This window comes from Acomys russatus, chromosome 25, assembly GCF_903995435.1.
Source record: "Acomys russatus chromosome 25, mAcoRus1.1, whole genome shotgun sequence".
Taxonomy (NCBI): domain Eukaryota; kingdom Metazoa; phylum Chordata; class Mammalia; order Rodentia; family Muridae; genus Acomys; species Acomys russatus.
This window is the reverse complement of record NC_067161.1, coordinates 49,051,908-49,070,470: the sequence shown is the minus strand read 5'-3', so window position 1 is coordinate 49,070,470 and position 18,563 is coordinate 49,051,908. Positions and strand designations below refer to the sequence as shown.

The 18,563-nt window shown below is 51.1% G+C and overlaps 2 protein-coding genes across 2 annotated transcripts in view; both read right to left on the bottom strand.

The window, feature by feature from the left end:
- Positions 1–280: 280 nt before the first annotated feature.
- Positions 281–2,352, bottom strand: Mfsd6l (major facilitator superfamily domain containing 6 like). The gene has a single exon (XM_051167675.1). It carries the CDS (start codon positions 2,199–2,201, stop codon positions 411–413), a length of 1,791 nt encoding a protein of 596 aa, XP_051023632.1. The 5' UTR covers positions 2,202–2,352; the 3' UTR covers positions 281–410.
- Positions 2,353–6,922: 4,570 nt separating this feature from the next.
- The window catches only part of Pik3r6 (phosphoinositide-3-kinase regulatory subunit 6), a 33,621-nt gene continuing 21,980 nt past the window's right edge, over positions 6,923–18,563 (bottom strand). The window contains exons 14-19 of the mRNA XM_051167897.1: positions 16,032–16,119; positions 15,710–15,780; positions 14,940–15,030; positions 12,337–12,446; positions 7,838–7,950; positions 6,923–7,352 (exon numbers count right to left, since the gene is read on the bottom strand). Of these exons, the coding sequence (XP_051023854.1) occupies positions 7,199–7,352; positions 7,838–7,950; positions 12,337–12,446; positions 14,940–15,030; positions 15,710–15,780; positions 16,032–16,119 (627 nt within the window). The 3' untranslated portion in view covers positions 6,923–7,198. The remainder of the gene's footprint in view (positions 7,353–7,837; positions 7,951–12,336; positions 12,447–14,939; positions 15,031–15,709; positions 15,781–16,031; positions 16,120–18,563) is intronic.

Sequence of the window (18,563 nt, the reverse complement as noted above, 5' to 3'; positions counted from 1 at the left end):
CCCATGTAAGAATGCTGGTGGTGGTGTGTGTAACCCCACTGAGGTGGATGAAGAAGGAGGAGGGCCCCGCTGCTTGCTGACTCGCCACTCTTGTCAAACAGTGAACTCCGGGTTCGCCTGCTTCAAAAGAGGTAGACGGCATTCCCGAGGACGACACCTGAGGTTGTCCTAGGGCCTGCGTGTCACACATGTACATGAAGGCATGTGTGCACCCACATGCACTCATGAACACACACGTATACCAACACATAAAAAATAAGAAAGTAAAAATCTCCTTTTACTACAAAATAAAATCTTGCAATGAGTAGATACTGTTGTGCCTTTGGCAAAGCTGTGGCTGGCCTCACTCCCTTATGGCTCCCAGCAGCCCAGGGCAGGAGTCCTGGCCCTTCCACGGTTGCTTTCACCTCTCAGGTCTTCCAGTCCATGTGTTCCTCCCTCATGGCCTTCACAAGCCAGTCCCTTTCCGACCCCGGCTCAGCGTCACTAGTGTCACTGCCTTCCATAGCTAGCAGCTTTGAGTAGTTGATCCTCTGCTCTTGGGGCAGCCTGGGCTGGACTGACAGGAACAAGGCCAGCCAAAGCAGCAGGACCAGACAACAGGCTCGGTAGAGGCCGGCTATGCTGAAGCGCATTAGGACAAAGCCCCCCACAAAGCTGCCGAAGCTGCAGCCACTCTCATAAAAGTGACCTCGGAGAATGGTGCTCAGAGACCTCTCTGTGCCAGAGGAGGCCAGGTTCTCTATGGACGTCCCCACAGCCCACCACAGAGCGCCACTGCTGATGGCACTCAGGATCTGAACAGGGAGGGCAGACCACCAGTTCCAGATGAAAGAGTAATACAACAGATGGAGGGCCAGGCAGCCCAGCCCCAGCCCCAGCACACCCACCCTAGACAGTTTCCTTAGCAACCAAGTTCTGAACGGATGAAACAGAATTTCTCCGAGGAAGCCGAGAGCCACCGAGAAACCCATCACCAGCTCCCTGCTGCCATGGTCCCTCATGTGCCAGAACAAAAAGTTCTGCACAGTACTGGCAACGGCTCCTATCCAAAAGACAGTGAAGGCGAGGAGGATGAGGCGGGTGTCACCCCTTATGAGGGACAGCGCTTTGGTGGTTTTATAGCTGCGCCCCTGTTGCTGGTTGGTGGGGACGGGAAAGGCAGTGCTCACTGCTAAGGCCAGAATACTGAGCAGTGAGTAGCTGTAAAAATAAATCACGCCCTGAGGACCGTTGGTCATGAGGATGCATTCCAGATGTCCCACCAAGGCTGCGATGCTGCACACACCTGCTGACATACCCAAAAGTCTCCACACCCACAAGTCTCTGTTCCGGTCAGTGGCGTCTACAAAATCCAGGTATTCATAAAGACTGTCATCCGCCACCTGCTCCAGAGGGGCTGCCAGCAGTTCCCAGAAAACCACAAACCCCAAGGAGAGGGTGAAGGTCCACTGCGGCCTTTTCAAGGAGTGATCGCGGCTCTGGGCATCCCCCTGGGCCTTCGATGAGGTGACTGAACTTCCAAGGGCTGTACTTCCAGGAAATAGACCCAAGGTAGCATTGCCCACCTCCAAAGTCCCTACCTGGGAATTATCTTTCAACCCAGAAGTGACAGGATGCAGAGCTTGGGTAGTGATCCTGGCTCCTTCAACAGAGTCCACTCGAAAGGCCTGCAGACCGCTAATAGTTCGTCCTTGATTTTTACCAGATGCATTTGGAAAGCCAGAAGTGTCCAGGGCTCTCCTGTGCCTGCTGCTTGGGAGGCTGGGTGCTCCTGCCCAGTGGTTTGGGACTGACCCCTGGGCGGAGATCATGGTCACACTTTCTGGGACCCCCAGTGGTAGGACGGTGGTGGCCACTCTACGGCTTCCGTTACAAAAGTGGTTGCCCAGATTTCTGTCCACCGGTGGGACGAACACCATCAGGAGGCTGGCTCCTGTGGAGCCCAGCAACGAGCCAGTCAGAAACAGTCTCCTTTTCTGGTAGCGTTTGGCCAGGAAGGCGCAGAAGGGAGTCCAGCAGGCTGTGATCAGATGCTTGGTTCCCATGAGGATGCCCACTAAGGGCGCGGCCACACCCAGTTGCCTCAGGTAGAGGGTCAGGAACGGGGTCACACAGGCATCTCGGATCCCGCACACCAGATGGAAGAGCCTGGCCACCCTTATCGCCCTGGGGACGTCCCATTGCGGGTTGGGGCTCATGGCTGCGGGATTCTGTCAGACCCGGAAGAGCACAGGACCGTGCTGGACACCGGGCGCGCGGGGCTCCATGTACCGGGGAGGGAGGATCACGGGCTCAGGGTTCCGAGCAAGCCAGATTGCGTCTCCAGCCCCGGGCGTCGCCGTAGATCACCTAGCCAACGGGCGCTTGCCCCCCGCGTCCGGCCACTCACCCGGAAGTGGCCCCGCCCCAAGAGTGAGATGCGACGGGGGGGGGGGGGGGGCGGAGCCCAGGCACCTGTTGGCTCTACCTGCAGCACCTGGTGCACCTGCGCCCCACCTGTGCCACCTGAGAGTGGCGCCACGTAGTCTGCTGGGCGCGTTTCAAGCTAAGCCACAGATCCTGACGGACCCCTGGGCTGTCTCAGGAGAAGGACACTGTCAGGTCCAGGATGATTCTGGATGAAGAATGAGGTGAACAACATGTCCTTAGAACTGGTCCAGAGTTGGTCCTGTTTATCGTAAATGAAATCCCAGTCCCATCTGACCATCACCGGACTCACACCTCCCCTCCTGCTTAGCTATTATCATCTGCACTTTTATCTATAATCCTTCTGTTCATCTTATTGGGTTATCATGGGCACCCCCGCCCCCCCCCCCAGGGAAACATATTTTGGCTCCCAGACCTTCGAACTGTTTCATCACATGTAAGATGCCCCTAGAAGAGATGTGACCTTGAATACTACTATATATATTCCAGTCCTGGTAGCCCCCACAGCCCCAGACAGTATGCACCAAACGGGAAGTTTAACCTACAGCCTGCCCTGTTTGGGAGTGCATGCACTCCTGACGTTCTTAGCTGGCTTTGAACCAACACTGCCCTCTCTAGAGGAGGTGGATACAGACACTTAAAAAGTGCAAGTCAAAAGAAGTCTTACTTAGCATAATAAAACGTGCCATAGGTGAATTCAATGGTGTCCAAGTCATGAGAACTGGCTACAGACAACCCCAGCTCCCCAGCCCCCCACCCCGAGCGCATTTTCTCTCTCAACTGAACAAAGATTTTATCAGTTCAAATCATTTGGGAGTGTGTCACAGGCTTTCCTCCAAAATGGCCAATCAGCTAGCTACTGATTCAGTAATTTTTTAATTCTCATACCCAGGGCCTCCGTGCGTGCTGCGCAAGCACTCTACCACTGAGCTACATCCTAGCCCTGTTTTGGTCCACTTTTCCTTCAAGGCTTGCCCAATGCACCTAATTTGGCTGTGGATTGGAGGGTTGGCGGGGGTGGGGTGGGGAGGGGGAGTGGCGCGTGGTGTTTGCCACCCAGTATGAATGTGTGGCTGCATCTGGGTCAGTAATGGCTTCCTCTGTAAACTGACAGGAAGCTAAATTCCGCCTTCACTTACCTTACTGACTTAAAAACTAAGGATTACAACTTCACTAAATTAAAACGTAAAAGCTAAGGACTGCTAGCAGGGCATGGGGATGCTTGCTGTGAGCCCAGCACTTGAAGGCTGGAGGCAGGAGGTTCAGGAGTTCATCCTCAGCCTTAACTATGTGAGACCTTGTTTACAAAACTGAGCAAAAATGAGACAAGACAAACAAACAAACAAACCACCGAAACAAATGGTTAACGGGTGGAGGCTTAGGTATATAATTCCACCATTTGGAGGTAGAAGTAGGAGAATCCAGAGTTGAAGACCAACCTTAGTCTAATAAGACCCTGTCTCAAAAGAATCAACCAATAATCTAATCAAACACACACACACACACACACACACACACACACACACACACACACACACGCTGGGCGTGGTGGCGTATGCCTTTAATCCCAGCACTTGGGAGGCAGAAGCAGGGGGATCTCTGTGAGTTCGAGGCCAGCCTGGTCTACAAAGCAAGTCCAGGACCGCCAAGGCTACACAAAGAAACCCTGTCTTGAAAAACCAAAACACAAAACAAAACAAAACAAAACAAAGAAACTCAACAACAACAAAAATCCAAACACACACACACACAAGACAAAACAAGACCAAAAAAACCCTAATGATTGTGAATGCTCAAACTGGTATGAAGCACTTCACGTCACCTCAGTACAGGAAAAATAAAAAACAAAAAAATAAAAATAAAATGAAAATAAAACCCCAGCCCAAACTCAGTGAAATTTTAACCATTACCAGGTGCAGACCACTAAGACTGCCCCGCCCACCCCATGCCCCCACACACCTGCAGCTCCTTCAGCCTTTTTGCTCTAACTTGCAAAGCTCCACGAGTCTTCCCACAGCTGCACTTTCCTCTTTGAGAACCTTTGGGCTTGTCTGATTCTGGCTAACTGAGGAAACAGCCCCCCCCTTCCCGTGCCTGTGTAGGAGCGGAGACTTGGTGTCGGCCTAGACTGCCTCTGGGCCCCCATGTTAAGCTAACCCTGTAACCCCTACTTATCCTGAGTCCTACTTACATCATTCTTGCTTTTGAGGATGGGTCACGGGACTTTCTTCTGATCCTGGAATAATGAGATCTTTGTCTGTCTGTCTGTCTGTCTGTCTCAGTACTGATTTGATTTGTTTGTTTTTGTTTTTTTGAGACAAGCTTTCTCTGTGTAATAGCTCTAGCTGTCCTGGAACTCTCTCTCTGTAGACCAGGCTGGCCGCAAACTCACAGCGATCCTCCTGCCTCTGCCTCCCAAGTGCGGGGATTAAAGGTGTCTGCCACTACCACCCAGGTCTGTATTGATTTGAGTGAGAATGTTCCCTGTACGCTCAGATATTTGAACACCTGGTCTCCTGTTGGTGCCACTGTTTCTGGAGTGGTTAACAGGTTTTGCTGGAAGAAGCATGTTACTGGGGTCAGGCTTTGACGGTTTATTTTCTTTTGTTTTGTTTTGTTTTTTTTCAAGACAGGGTTTCTCTGTATAGCCCTGGCTGTCCTGGAACTCCCTCTGTAGACCAGGCTGGCCTGGAACTCACAGAGATCCACCTGCCTCTGCCTCCCGAGTGCTGGGAGCAAAGGCGTGCGCCACCGCATCTATCAAGGGCTTTAAGAGTTTAAAGCTGCCTCTCTGTTTGCTGTCTCTGCTTCATGCTTGTGTTTGAGGACATGAGCTCTCAGCTTCCTGCCGCCATGCCCGCTGCTTGCCATGCCTTCCTGCCACAGTGGACTCTTGTCCCTCTGGAACTGTGAGCCAAAGTAAACTCTTTCTACAATTGCTTTTTGGTCTTGACATTTTAACACAGCAACAGAAAAGTGACTAATAGAGATTCTGGAGTTCAAAGGAGCCAATCACCTTCACTCTCACCATTCTCTGGCGCTCCATCCAGTTGGCGGGAGGTGGGGGGGCGAGATGTGAGTGGGGGTGGGGGGAGGTGTGTAGGTATGGGGGTGGGTGGGTATGTGGGGGTCTATGTGAGTGTGGGTGTGTGAGGGTGTGTGGGTTGTGTGTGTGTGTAGGTATGGGGGTGTGGGTGTGTAGGTGTGTGGGTATATGTGTGTGGGGGGGTGGGGTGTGTGTGGGGTGTGTGGGGGGGTATGGGTATATGTGGATGTGGGGGGGGGTGGGTATGTGGGTGTGGGGTGTGTGGGTGTGTATGGATGTGGGTGTGTATGTGTGGGTGTATGGGTATAGGGTGGGATGTGTGTGGGTGTGGGGGGATGTGTATGGGGTGTGGGGGTGTGGGGGGTATGAATGTGTGGGTCTGGGTGTGGGGTGTGGGTGTAGAGGTGTGAGGGTGTGTATGTGTTTGTGGGGGGTGGGTGCATGTGGGTGTATGTGGGGTGAGGTGGGGTGTATATGTGTGGGGGGGTGTCAAGTCTAACAGTCAAACCCCCTTAGACTTTTTCTATTTCTCCCCCACCCCACAGTCTTTGATCATGGTGCCAAGAACACTGCTGCAGCTTTACTGATCTTTGTCATTGATGTGCACTTTTTAAAAAACCTGATGTCAAATTTTCTTACTCTTTACTCTCTGTTTTTTTTGGGTTTTTTGTTTGTTTGTTTTTTGTTTTTGTCTTTTCTGAAGCTACCCTGGGCTTAAAAGAGTCCTTAAGTTAAGAAAAATGAGGAGAGGGAAGAGTAGGGGAACAGACACAGCAATAAATAATGACACAAGACTGTTGCCTGGTGGAAGTGAATTCATTTGGTTAGATAAGTTCTGTTTTCTGACTTCTTTGCAGTACAAATAGGATCAAGGACATGGCTTGGTGGGCACGGCTTGGTGGGCACGGCTTGGTGGGCACGGCTTGGTGGGCAAGGGTGCTTGGTGCCGAGCCTCACAGCCCGAGTTCTGTTCCCGAGACCCACACCATGGGAGGAAAGAACAGCTTCCACAAATTGTCCTCTGAGATACATATACTGTGACACATGTGCGTGTGCATGCGCGTGCGCGCACACACACACACACACACACACACACACACACACAAGCAGAAACAGTTTAGTGTGTATTTATTGATCCTATCATTCTACGGAGACAGGCCAGCCTTCGCACCAGGAACCATGGCCTGAGGGCTGGAAAGGACGGTACAGACTCAGCCGGAAGCAGGTACAATGTTGTTTATATAATACTTCCTGTTTCGTCCTCAGCCACCGGACTCTACAAACATTGCACCCATCAGCTCTGACCCCCTTTTTATGGCACTGACGTCAAACCCAAGGCCTCCTGTATACCAGGCAAGTGTTCTAACCACTGCACCACCCAGCTGTGCCAGCAGCAGTTCTCAGGATCCCCTAAGGGAGCGTGAGTGGGTGACGAAGACAGCATGAGAAATGAGATGAACGTCACCACAAGGAATGACGTTTTCTGGAAGAAGCTGGGTTGTGTGCGTACGTGCTCATCTCTTCCCAGCTCTGTCCAGCAATCTGGCACGCTTGGCATGGCTCCTCCTCCTTCACAATCCAGCTCCCATTCTCTGGCTCCCAGTCCAGGCCCAGCTGCCCAGTGGGGCTGTCAGTGTGAGTGTTGTGGGTAGGTGGGTAGTGTGTTTCCTCCTCCTTGGGTCTGCTGCCGCTGGATCCAGATCTTCCACTGTCCTGCCAGGCTCACTGGATGATGCCGGAGAATGTGTTGATGGGCATCAGAAGGGAATTGGGTTTGGCCACTTTCGTCTCCGTCTCCTGCCTGTGTGAGTTGAGCCCCGCCATTTTGGATTTCTGAGCCCGAGAACACGGCTCTGGGCAGGGACCAGCCTCAAATCTGCAGCGGAGAGAGACTAGCTTAGAAGAATATCAGGGACCAGATTCAGCCAGTGCATTTGAAAGGCAGACCAATTGTTGTGGGGCACAGAGGAAGTCACAAAGAAGACAGAGGACAGATGAGAGAGGGAAGTCATTGTGCACCAAGGTTCTCTGATAGTGGGGATGTGCTTGGATCTAGGTCACTGAGTCTTTGCATGTACCTCCCCAGGAAGAGCCTGCAAAAGTCACAAAATGGGGGTACAGGTGCCCCAAAAATGGGGAGTCTGTAATGAAGAGTCAGTGCTGGCAGAGGAGTTGGACCAGGGGAGCTTTTAGGCTGTGTGTGCCCCTAGGAATCCTGGGAGCATTTAGCACTAGCCTCAGGTCATAGGGCAGTGGCCTAAAACCACAGATCTGGACTCCGATAAGTACGGTGGGCCAAAAGCAGGAGACTGTGGGGCCTGGAGTCCTGGGGGGGGGGGTTGTGTAGAGAGCCCCACTCACCTGACCACATCCCTGAAAGTACGCCGACTATCCTTGTCCAGCCACAGCGTGAGCCGCCTCTGGTCTTGGCTCTGGACTTGGATACTGGACGTCCGGAAGGTGTTTGCTGCCGTCTACATCAGGGAAATGGTTTATGTCACCTTTGCTCAGCAGCTGGCTCTGCCAACACTTCCTACCCTGGGACCTGGTGTTTCTCCACTCTCTATCCCCAAGGGGCCCCTGCACTTTCCCTGCTGGTGACTGCACGGCTGCATACCTTGCCTCTGGGTGGCCCTCACACTTGGACGCTGCCTCAGGTCTGTGGTTCTTGACCTGCTGTGCTTCATTGTGAATACAAACTAGAAATGCTGTGGGCAGTATGTGTCGGGTTATCAAGCGAAAGTCCCTGGTGTGTCTTGAGCACTTCCTATTGCACCCATATTGCTAGGCGACCCCAGTTCTCAGCATTTAATTATATGCGCAATTCTTTACCTGGGGGCAAAGGTAACCGGGGTCTAGGAAACTGTAAGTCAGGGGAAACCGTAAGTCAGGGGAAACCAGCCTAGACATTCTTCTGCTTCCAGACAGAGGGGACTTCCAGAGAGGCCCTGGTAGAGTCCTGTGCCCCACATTGACAGAAGCTCTGGGTAGCACACAGGCAGCCCCCGTGTGTCAGGAAACCTCAGAGGCAGTTTCTCCCAAGTGTTTTCAATCCTAGACACTTATAGGAATCACACAAGGTGTGGAAAGGGTGTAAAAGCCAGAGGTCAGGGAGAACCAAGGCTGAGCAGTGTCCTCTGGAATCCACACATGGATTCACAGCGGCTGTGGTTGCCTGCACAGTGCAAGCCCATCAGTGTCCCAGCATGGAGGGCCAAGGGGCTCAGGAGCCCTGTGCACTCACACCATCTAGAGTCCTGGCAGGAGGGAATCTCAGTCAAGAAAGTGCTCTCATCAACTGGCAACTCTATGGGGTATTTTATTTTTTTTATAAATTAATAATTGATGTGGGAGGTTCCAGTCCACTGTGGGCAGGTGGTCCTGAGCTGTGCAAGAAAGCAGGCTGACAAAGCCATGGGGAGCAAGCCAGTGAACAGCATTCCCCATGGTCTCTGCTTCAGTTCTTCCCTCCAGGGTCTTGCGTTAGTTAGTTGTAAACTATAAGCTATAAGCTATATGCTATAAGCTATAAGCTGAAACAAAACCTTTTCTCTCCAGGTTATTTTTGGTCAGTGTTTTATCACAGCAATAGAAACCCAAGATAGGACAAGTCCTCACTGAGGAGCTGCAAACAGGGGATGGTTTCAGTGGGGGTGTGTGTGTGGAGGGAGGGAGTCAGTTTTATTTAAGGGTGTATTTATTTATTTGAGGACCCTAGTATGTCCACAGGTCTCCAGTGGATGGCCTCACACCCAGGAATATATGAGCAGCACAAGTTGGACTTGATGGGTTATTTTTTTTAAAGAGGACATGCCTGGAATGGTGGCGCACACCTTTAACCCTAGCACTTGGGAGGCAGAGGCAGGTGGATATCTATGAGTTCCGGGCCAGCCAAGGCTACATGGTGAGTACCTAGAATAGTGTGTGGGGCACAGCACTGTGTTAGTGATGGGTGCACATCACTGGTGGTGGTGGTCACTGTGAATTTCCCAGAAGAACAGAAGCATAAACAGTAGTCTTGGTGACGAAGAAGACTCTTGTATTTTCTTTCTCTCTCTGTCTCCTAGTCTAAAGCCCTTTCCTCCGATCCCCTTTTCTCTCGTGTGAATCTGAACGACCAAGCTGTGAGGGAAGAAAAATGGTACCCAAACCTCCAGTAGATGGGAGGGGGGGATGCCATAACAGAGAGTGACAAAGGGGAGAGGAGGTGCCCCGGTTGCAATAGGGCCTGAAGTAGTTTGGGTTCCCTGGAACTCTTAGCTATGAGGGAAGGGTGTGTTGTGGGCAGGCGAGTAGGCTGCGAAGCCCAGTGGACAGTAACTAGACAGTCAAGCGGATGACTGTCTGCACTGGGGAGTCACTAGTCACCTTCCAGAAATACCTAGAAGCGCGGTAGAGGGATGAGGGTCCTGCACAAGGAAAGCCCTGGGGGATCTGGGGTTATTCAGTTTACAGTCCGTGCTCAAACCGAGGGTACATGGTGGGGGAGTGGGGGTCACCCAAGTGAAGAGACTGAGGTCTGAGGAACTGAGTGTGACCTGCTGAGCTCCCCCAATGTAGGACTCAGCACGCTGGTTCTGCCTCAGGGTTCTTTTCTCTGTGGTATACAGGGTGCTTCCAGTGTCTGGCAGGACCCAGACCCTAGATGACCAGAGTCATCTGCTAGGCTCCTCCCACATAGCTGTCTGGTGTGGTTACCCCTGGAGTCTGCATGCCAAGGTACACCCTGTCTCCTAGGCTGTGGACTACGAAAACAGCACACATCTGTAATGCAGCCATGGAGGCCAGTGGCAACGGCCAGCAGCCGGCTTTGCAAAGGGCATCACTCTGCAAGATAATTTGTATCGGTTGGCCTAAGATGGCTAACAACTGACACGGGAGACTGAAGTGTACTTTAAAGCTGCCAGGGCAGAATCTAAACTGATACAAATCTACTCGTAAACTAATATAAACTACTCTAAACCTCCTAACATACATATATCCCAAGCATTTGCCACTATGATCCTTCCCAGTCCACTGTCAACCATCTTTCTCCTTTCTCCCAACTGTTGATCTTGGCTCTGCCCCGTCTCTAGGAAGTCCCGCCTTCCACTTCCTGTCCTGCCCAGATGATTGGCTAAGCTGCGCTTTGTTGACAGTTGTTACATCCACTCAAGACATTCCTCCACAACAGGCCAGTTGGCACCACCTGTGTTCCCCACCCAAAGCCTCCTTCCTTCTGTCCTTGCCTTGCTGGTGTCACACGTGTCTTATCAAGCACGCAACCCAGCCAAAGACAAGTCCACCAAGCCTGCCACAGGGCTCTGGCTGTTCCCGGCTAGGAGACGACCTTCCCCTCTGTGGCTTTGTGTTTACCATCTGATGGGGTTCCAGGAGAGGAGCCGCGCTATTGGCGTCTCACTTGGCAAGTCAGCAAGAGATAACAAAGGGAACGTACTGGGTGGAGTAGCTTGGATGGCCAAAAGCCCCTGGCCACGCTATTTACTGACTCCCAAAGAGAAGCTGCAGCTGAGGGGGACCAAGGTTTACCTTACAGCTTCAAGCGGGAACACCACGCTGTCCTACGCTAAGGCAGATGTGACCCCAAGACAGTGTTAGCCCCGAGCAACGAGAGCTCCACTACCGTGGATAGCTTGCCTCCGAGAAGGTGAGCTTCCAGTTCAGGGTTGAGATGCCGGGCACTCTAGGTGTCTGACGAGCAGGGAGCACTCACTGAGACCTACTGTGTGCCAGTTACACCGTGTGCTGGAAACGTCAAGATGGGGCCTGCTCCCAGAGGGCCCCAGTTACAGAGCTGTAGCTTTTCTACAGCTGTGTCCCAGGGTTCCGGGAGGGCACAAAAGTGGGGGTAGGGAAGATCTGACTCGAAAAAGATAATAATAAAATAAAAATAATGAAGAAAAACCGAAGTATTTATACTCAAAACTGTTACCAGTCATCCTAACCATGCACTGAGATTACTGGTAAACTTATTTTGCTTTTTGACCTTTCCCAAAATAAACAATGAAACTTTTCATCTACAGATGAAAACATTACTTTGCAATAAAGAAATGGAAGGAAGAATAGGGACCACTGGCTTTGCAACTTGGAGGTGACTTTGCTGTAGAGGGGTAAGTTCAAAGCCATAGCTCATAGGCATAGGAGTCATGGACAAGGACCTCAGCCTTCTAGAAGTATCTTTTTAAAAGCTAGGGAGAGGAGGAAGGAACTGCATCTGGCGGCCAGAGAGAAAATGTGGCCAAGGGAGAGCTTCATGTCTTGTTTTTTACGATGGAGCAGAGACCTGAGCCTATTTGTAGAGGAAGGAGCAGAAGGAGGGAGAAATCAAAGGCAGAGAAAGAGATGACAGACTCCGAGGGCAACGGGAAAGGAGGTGAGTGACACGAAGGCTCCAGGGGTTTGCTAGGGCCTGGTCAGTGTGGGTGCAGGGTTTATCTCAGAAGCTCTGGGCATGTGGCCTGCCTGGTGGGTGGTGCACAGGATATCCATGCCAGTGAGAGCTCAGGTGGGATCTTGGGCCTTCAAGGTTGAGTTAAGTGTAAGTGAAGTTGAGAGACGCCATCAGAGAGGGAGAAAATGGGCTGAGTCTATACCTTGGTTACTAAAGATCAGTCAAGGCATAGCTAGGGGCCAAGGGTGGTCAGCAAAGCAGTGAGGGTGAGAGAGCTGCAGGTGTCACCTGCCATGTAGGAGTCTGGCTGCAGGGCAAATGTGGTTATCAGGGGAGTCTCAGCTCTCACATGGGCTGCCGAGGCCCACAACAGGCGTGAGGGGCCCCCATCTGCCCCCTTCTCTGAACATCTTCCCCATGGACACCCTCTCCCTCTGCCCAGCCCCCTTCCCAGTCCACCCGAACTCACAGTGAACGACCTTCCTGCCAGGTTGGAGGACTTGACAACCTCCGTCACGCTGACGTGCAGACATGAGCAGCCTGGAGCATTCGGCGAGGTGCAGTGGGAGAACCCTGAAACTGAAGGAAATGGGGGTGGGTATGCGAGTGGGAAGCTGGAGCTCCCGGCTCCTAAGAAGACCGCCATAGGCCCGTCTTCCTGTCCTGTGTCCAGGTCGCACCACCCTGCAGCCTCGGCCTCCACTTCAGGGCTCCATGTTGGTCCTAACCAAGCTTCTGTCCTTTCTCCCTCTCCCATCCCCTCCCCTGGAGAGTCAACCATGTTTCTGAACCCACAGTTATCACTCAGGGCCACATATTGAGAACATGGTCCCCTTGCATAGGCCTGGCTGGCCTGGAGCTCAGATTTGCCTGCGTCTTCTTCCCGCGTGCTGGGATTAAAGGAGTGCGGCACACTGAGCTTTGTCCTTCTTTGTGTTTTGTTTTTTGAGACGGTTTCTCTGTGTAGTTCTGACTGTTCTAGAACTCATTCTGTAGACTAGGCTGACCTTGAACTCAGAAACCTGCCTGCCTCTGCCTCCTAAGTACTGGGACTAAAGGCATGATGCCCACCACTCTCCAGTGTAAATTTTATTATTAAATGCATTCAGTAGTGTTGGGAATTGAACCTGGGACCTCAAATGTACCAGATAAACATTTGAGTGGCAAGCCATACCCCTAGCTCGGACTCCAGGCCACTTTCTTAATAGTGTACATCAGCGAGTCACCATTGCATGCCACTGTCAGGCTTAAGACCTCTTGCCAACCAAAGAGGCTGCTCAGAGGAGTTTGTGCTTCCGTGGATGGTTCTGGTCTCACCTGTGGTGATGGGCTTAGGGTTCGGATACAAGTGAGAATCTTATGAAGGGAAAAATAAAAAGAAATTCAATACTTCCCCTCCTCCCCTCTCACCCTCTTCTTTTTTTTTTTTAGATTTATTTATTTTATTTATTGTATATGAGTGCTTTATCTGCAGAAGAGGGTATCAGATTACATTATAGATGGTTATGAGCCACATGTGGTTGCTGGGAATTGAACTCAGGACCTCTGGAAGAGCAGGTGGCACTCTTTAACCACTGAGCCATCTCTCTAGCCCCACCCTTCTTCTTCTGGTCTCAAACTCCTTGCTCTGGTCCCGTTGCTCTCCGTCCCGAGCTAGCTCAGGTACTGAGCGTGCACCACCAGGCTCCCCACAGACAGAGCTAACAGTCGTATTTACTGTGTACGTGTGCACAAACTAGTTTCTATTACCTATATTTTCTATTTAAGAGTATAAAAGTGACGCGTCACTTGCCCAAACACTTGCCCAAAGCCACACAAGCAGCAGGTGGCAAAGGTGTGGGTGTGAAGTCTGCCTACCTAGCTCCTCCTGCTCCTCAGGCCACTCCTCAGGCCTCCTCTAGAGCAGGAGGCGCTGGGTGCTGAGTGCCCTCATGACGCCAGCATGCTAGAAGGAAAGAATGTCTTTCTTCTGTCACGGCCACCTAAAACACTCGCCTGGGAGTGGCCTTGCCAGAAAGTGTTAACTATTCCTTGAGTCTCTTCTTTTTGCCAGATGCCTCTATAAGAACACTGGTGCAGGAGGCGGGGCAAGGGGTGCCACGTTCGAGACCAGCCTGGTCTACGGAGAAACGTAGGCAGCGAACATGGGCAAAGCCACAGGGAACTTTAGAGACAGTCACTGCTGGTAGTTGGACAAAAGAGGAGGCAACGGAGTGGCTTCTTCACAAGGCTTCTGTGTAGTTTCATTCTGCATTTCTTCCGGAATAGTGTCACAGTCACTCATTTTAGGAAAATTTGTGGGACATAAAGTATTACTTTTTCAGCAAATGTTTGCTTGAATGTCCATTTGCCTGTGACTGGGTTTCACGACATAGCCCGGGTTGGCTTTGAATTCATGATCTTCTTGCCTCAGCCTCCTAAGTGCTGGGATCATAGACCTGGGTGACCACACCAACCTACGGAGCATCTCCTGTGTGCCAGGTACGTTCTAGGTGCTGTGGGGGAGAGTGGTGAGCCGATATAATTCTGCCTAGATGAACCTTATTGTATGCTCAGAAATGACCTTCCCCAAGTCTGTATGGGTCACATCCCCGAGGCCTAACCTGGAATTTTGCAGTTCTCAGAAACAGTGGGGGGTCGGCAGAGAGGAGCACCAAGTGAGTGTGCTTGGCTCAGAAGCCATTTGGAGTCTCCTGCAGAGGTGACCTGGAAGTTTCCTCTCAGGTAAGAGTTAGGAGCACTGACAACATTATCTCAGAGACTTCACGCGCTCAGGACGAGGTCCCACAGCTAGCAGAGTGCTGTTAAGTTTTTGGAAGATGTGTTCCATGATGCTAATCTGTGTTGCCACCCTTTTATCCTTTCAGGGGGCCAGGGAGCTCTCAATGGAAGCTAATACTATGCTATGCTATGTCTATATAAGCTGGCTGTTTTTAACTGCTACTCCATTTTATTCTTTCATTTATTTTTTATCTTTGAACAATATGTAAAACCCAACACGTCCCAACAGAGAGGCGAGCCCTTTTTCCTCGTCTCTCCCTAGTTTCCTCCTCATCCTTCCAAACTCCTCACCTTCAGTGTCACCAGCAGGAATGGCCTTCAGGACCAACTCGGTGGCCCTCAGAGAAACGATGACCTCTCGGGGCCTGTGGCTGAGCAGGGCCTGAGGATGGGGATTGAAGAGCAGAAGAGGCGGTCCTGAGGGCTTGCCTCTCCCCTGCAGCATCCTGTCTCACTTCTCCCATGCTTCCACCCTGACCCCGGGGTTCTCCCTGCGGTACTGACCAATAAGGAGTTGTGGGGAGTGGTTCAGACATTTCTAGTCTCCAAGAAGCCAGTCAGACTTCTAGATGGGCAGCTCATAAGGAAGAAGTTTTTGAGCAAGAAACCAACTCTCTCTCTCCTCTTTCTTCTCTTCTCTTCCTCTCTCTCTCTCTCTCTCTCTCTCTCTCTCTCTCTCTCTCTCTCTCTCTCTCTCTCTCTCTCTCTCTCTCAGACATGGTCTCGTTATGCAGTCCTAGCTGGCTTCAGGCTCACAGAGATCCACCTGTCTCGGCTCCCCAATGCTAGGTTTACAGACATGCACTGCTGTGTCCATCCAACCCTCTAGTTTCTCAGAGCACACTGCCGCTTTGTTTGCATGTAAGATCAATCTCGCCCCGACTCCATCTTTGCAGAATGCTCTGGAGGCAGAAAAGAGTCTGGTGGTTTCTTCAAGAAATTGGGGTGGTGGTGGTGGCACTATTCTTTTGGCTCTGTCTACACCCCTCACATCCCAGAGGCTGGTGGTTTTCATTTGCTGTGCCTCCCGTGTCCCTGTTGGCTGTGTCAGTGACACTTACCTTCTGGTAGCACACGGACAGCTCAGCTCCTGGGCCCTCAGCTGCCCCTCTCCTTCGAGGTGAAGAGCCTTCTGAGGGGAGATAAGAGGGGGTGTAAGGTGAGATCCCCTCCCCCATCTCATTGAGGCATAGCTGCTGCATAGACCTGGCTGTCCCCGGCTGGAAAGGCAGCAACCCCCAGACTGAAAGACAGTCTTCCCAGGATGCAGCAGAAGCCCGTGACACAGCAAGGTGACCGTGGTGTGACATCAGGTGAGAGGCAGGAGAGCAAGCATGGAGGAAGTTGAGTGGGGTGAGCTCTGGAAAATGGGGAGAAGCTTACCTTTAGGGCCCTTGGAGTCTTGGATCGTCACCTTCAGCTCAGTGAGGAAAATATCCTCTGTAGGGTCATGACTCAGGTTGGTGAAGATCTAGAGAGAAGGCGCAGGAGGGAGGGGAGGTGGGAGGGGAAGAGGGAGGGGAAGAGGGGGATCAGAGAACACTTCTGTTCCCACAGCCCGAGGAGCTCCAGCCACCCACCTGCCAAGGCTAGTTCTGAGCTGCACAGTGACAGCCACCTCAGCCCTGACCCTGTCAGCAGTGTAAGCTAATAGATGCCCTTTCCAAGCTGATCTGAAAAGTTCTTGTCAGTTACATCTGGAGAGGAAGAATGAGGAGGTACTAAATCTGATCAAATCTGTTTACCAGGTACTGATAAAAGATTGAAAACTCCAGCTATAAAGAAGGAGCAAAGAGCCAGGCAGTGGTGGCACCCACCTTTAATCCCAGCACTCGGGAGGCAGAGGCAGGAAAATTGTTCTGAGTTCGAAGCCAGCCTGGTCTACAAAGTGAGTCCAGGACAGCCAAGGCTACACAGAGAATCCCTGTCTCAGAAAAACAAAGAAACAAATAAAAAAAACTTGGGAAAAAAAAAAGGACCAAGGCCAAGGGAACAACTGTACAGTATGATGGATATCTACAGTTCATAGCAACATATTATATTCTTTTTTTTTTTTTTTTTTTTTGAGACAGGGCTTCTCTGTGTAGCCTTGGCTGTCCTGGACTCACTTTATGGACCAGGCTGGCCTTGAATTCACAATGATCTGTCTGCCTCTGCCTCCCCAAGTGCTGGAATTACAAGGTGTGTGCCACAGTGCCTGGCCTATATTATATTCTTAAGTAGGTTGTGCTTGTGCCGTGAAATGTAAGGGCAAAGTAACATGCACATTAACCAGCCCGACTAACACAGTTCCACAACGCGCACATACCAAAAGAACCGCACATCCCAGCCACAAACATGTATTTGTCATTTTGTTCTTTTTTAAAGATTTATTTTAATCAGGGCAAGGTGGTCCACACCTTTGATCCCAGTACTCAGGAGGCAGAGGAAGGCAGATCTCTGTGATTTCAAGGCCAGCCTGGTCTACATAGCAAGTTGCAGGACAGCCAGGACTACATAAATGACCCTGTCTCAAAAACAAAACCCAAAACAAAATAAATAAATAAAATAAAAAGAAACATGAAAAAAATTATGTGTATGAGTGTTTTGCTCCCGTGTATGTCAGCATCGTGGGCACCCTTGGAGTTATGGACAGTGACAGCCACCATGTGGGTGCTGGGAATCTAACCCAGGCCCTCCAGAAGAACAAATGCTGCTAGCCACCACACCGTTCTCCAGTCCCTGTGCCCATGCTTGCATGGAACGCAGAGTGGCTGACGCGACTGCTGCTGCTGCTGCTGCAGCAAACACCTTACTACTGTTTCTTCATGCACCGTCTGATCAAGCTCATCTCCCAGTTGAATCTTTTGTTTTTTGTTTGTTTTGTTTTCTGAGACAGGACACGGTCTCACTGTGCAGCTCAAGTTGGCCTGGAAATGGTGATTCTCCTGCCTTGACCTTCCAAGTGCTGTCAATTATAGGTGTGTACCACTGTGCCTGGCACAATGGTGAATCTCAGTCCAAATGCCTTACTTTTTGTGCGAATTACTAACCATCCCTTTTTTTTTTTTTTCCTGTGACATATTTGAATATTCTGGGAAAAAGCAGAATGTTAGAATGTGATGCAAAGCAGAGCAGGGGCCTGCAGCAGGGCTGTGAGTCTAAAGCAGTGGCTGGTCCAGCTTAGATGGAGAACAGTGAAATTTTCTCCATCTCTGGCCTGGGACTCAGGAACCCTACCCCGCAGCCCCACCATCTCCTGGACCCCAGGACTCAGTCCATCCATGTGCTCTCTAGCTTTAAGGCCTTGGGCAGAATAAAACCAGGCTGTAGGTGTGTGCTAGCCACTTCCTGTGTCCTACAGCAAGGACCACTAAGAAAGCTAATCAACATTAAGACAGAGACAGAAGAAACCACAGCTTCCACAAATGGCTACCTGCCCGCATCAGCTGATAAGAAATGGGTCATTTTGAGAACTGAAGGAAAAAAAAATCTTGAAAGCTAAATTTTCTCTCACTGTTTAGAGCCATCAAAGGTATGGAGCTTGAAAACGCAGTAGGAATCCGGCTGTGCTGGAGCACGCCTGTAATCCCAGCACTGGGGGAGGCAGAGGCAGGCACATCTCTGTGAATCCGAGGCCAGGCTGGTCTACAAAGCCAAAAAAGAAAAAAGGAAGAAGAGGAAGAAGAGGAAGAAGAAGAAGAAGAAGAAGAAGAAGAAGAAGAAGAAGAAGAAGAAGAAGAAGAAGAAGAAGAAGAGAAAAACAGGAAGGAGAGACCACCGAGGCCTGGGGAAAGCCCGACACTTGAAGTTCAATGTTAAAAACACCCTACATGGAAAAACAGCCCGCAAGTTCCTGGGTTCTGCCGACCAAGCGCAAATGAAAGAGACAGGTGAAAGTGGGCAGCTACGTAAGAAGGCCCAGGCGGAGGTGCA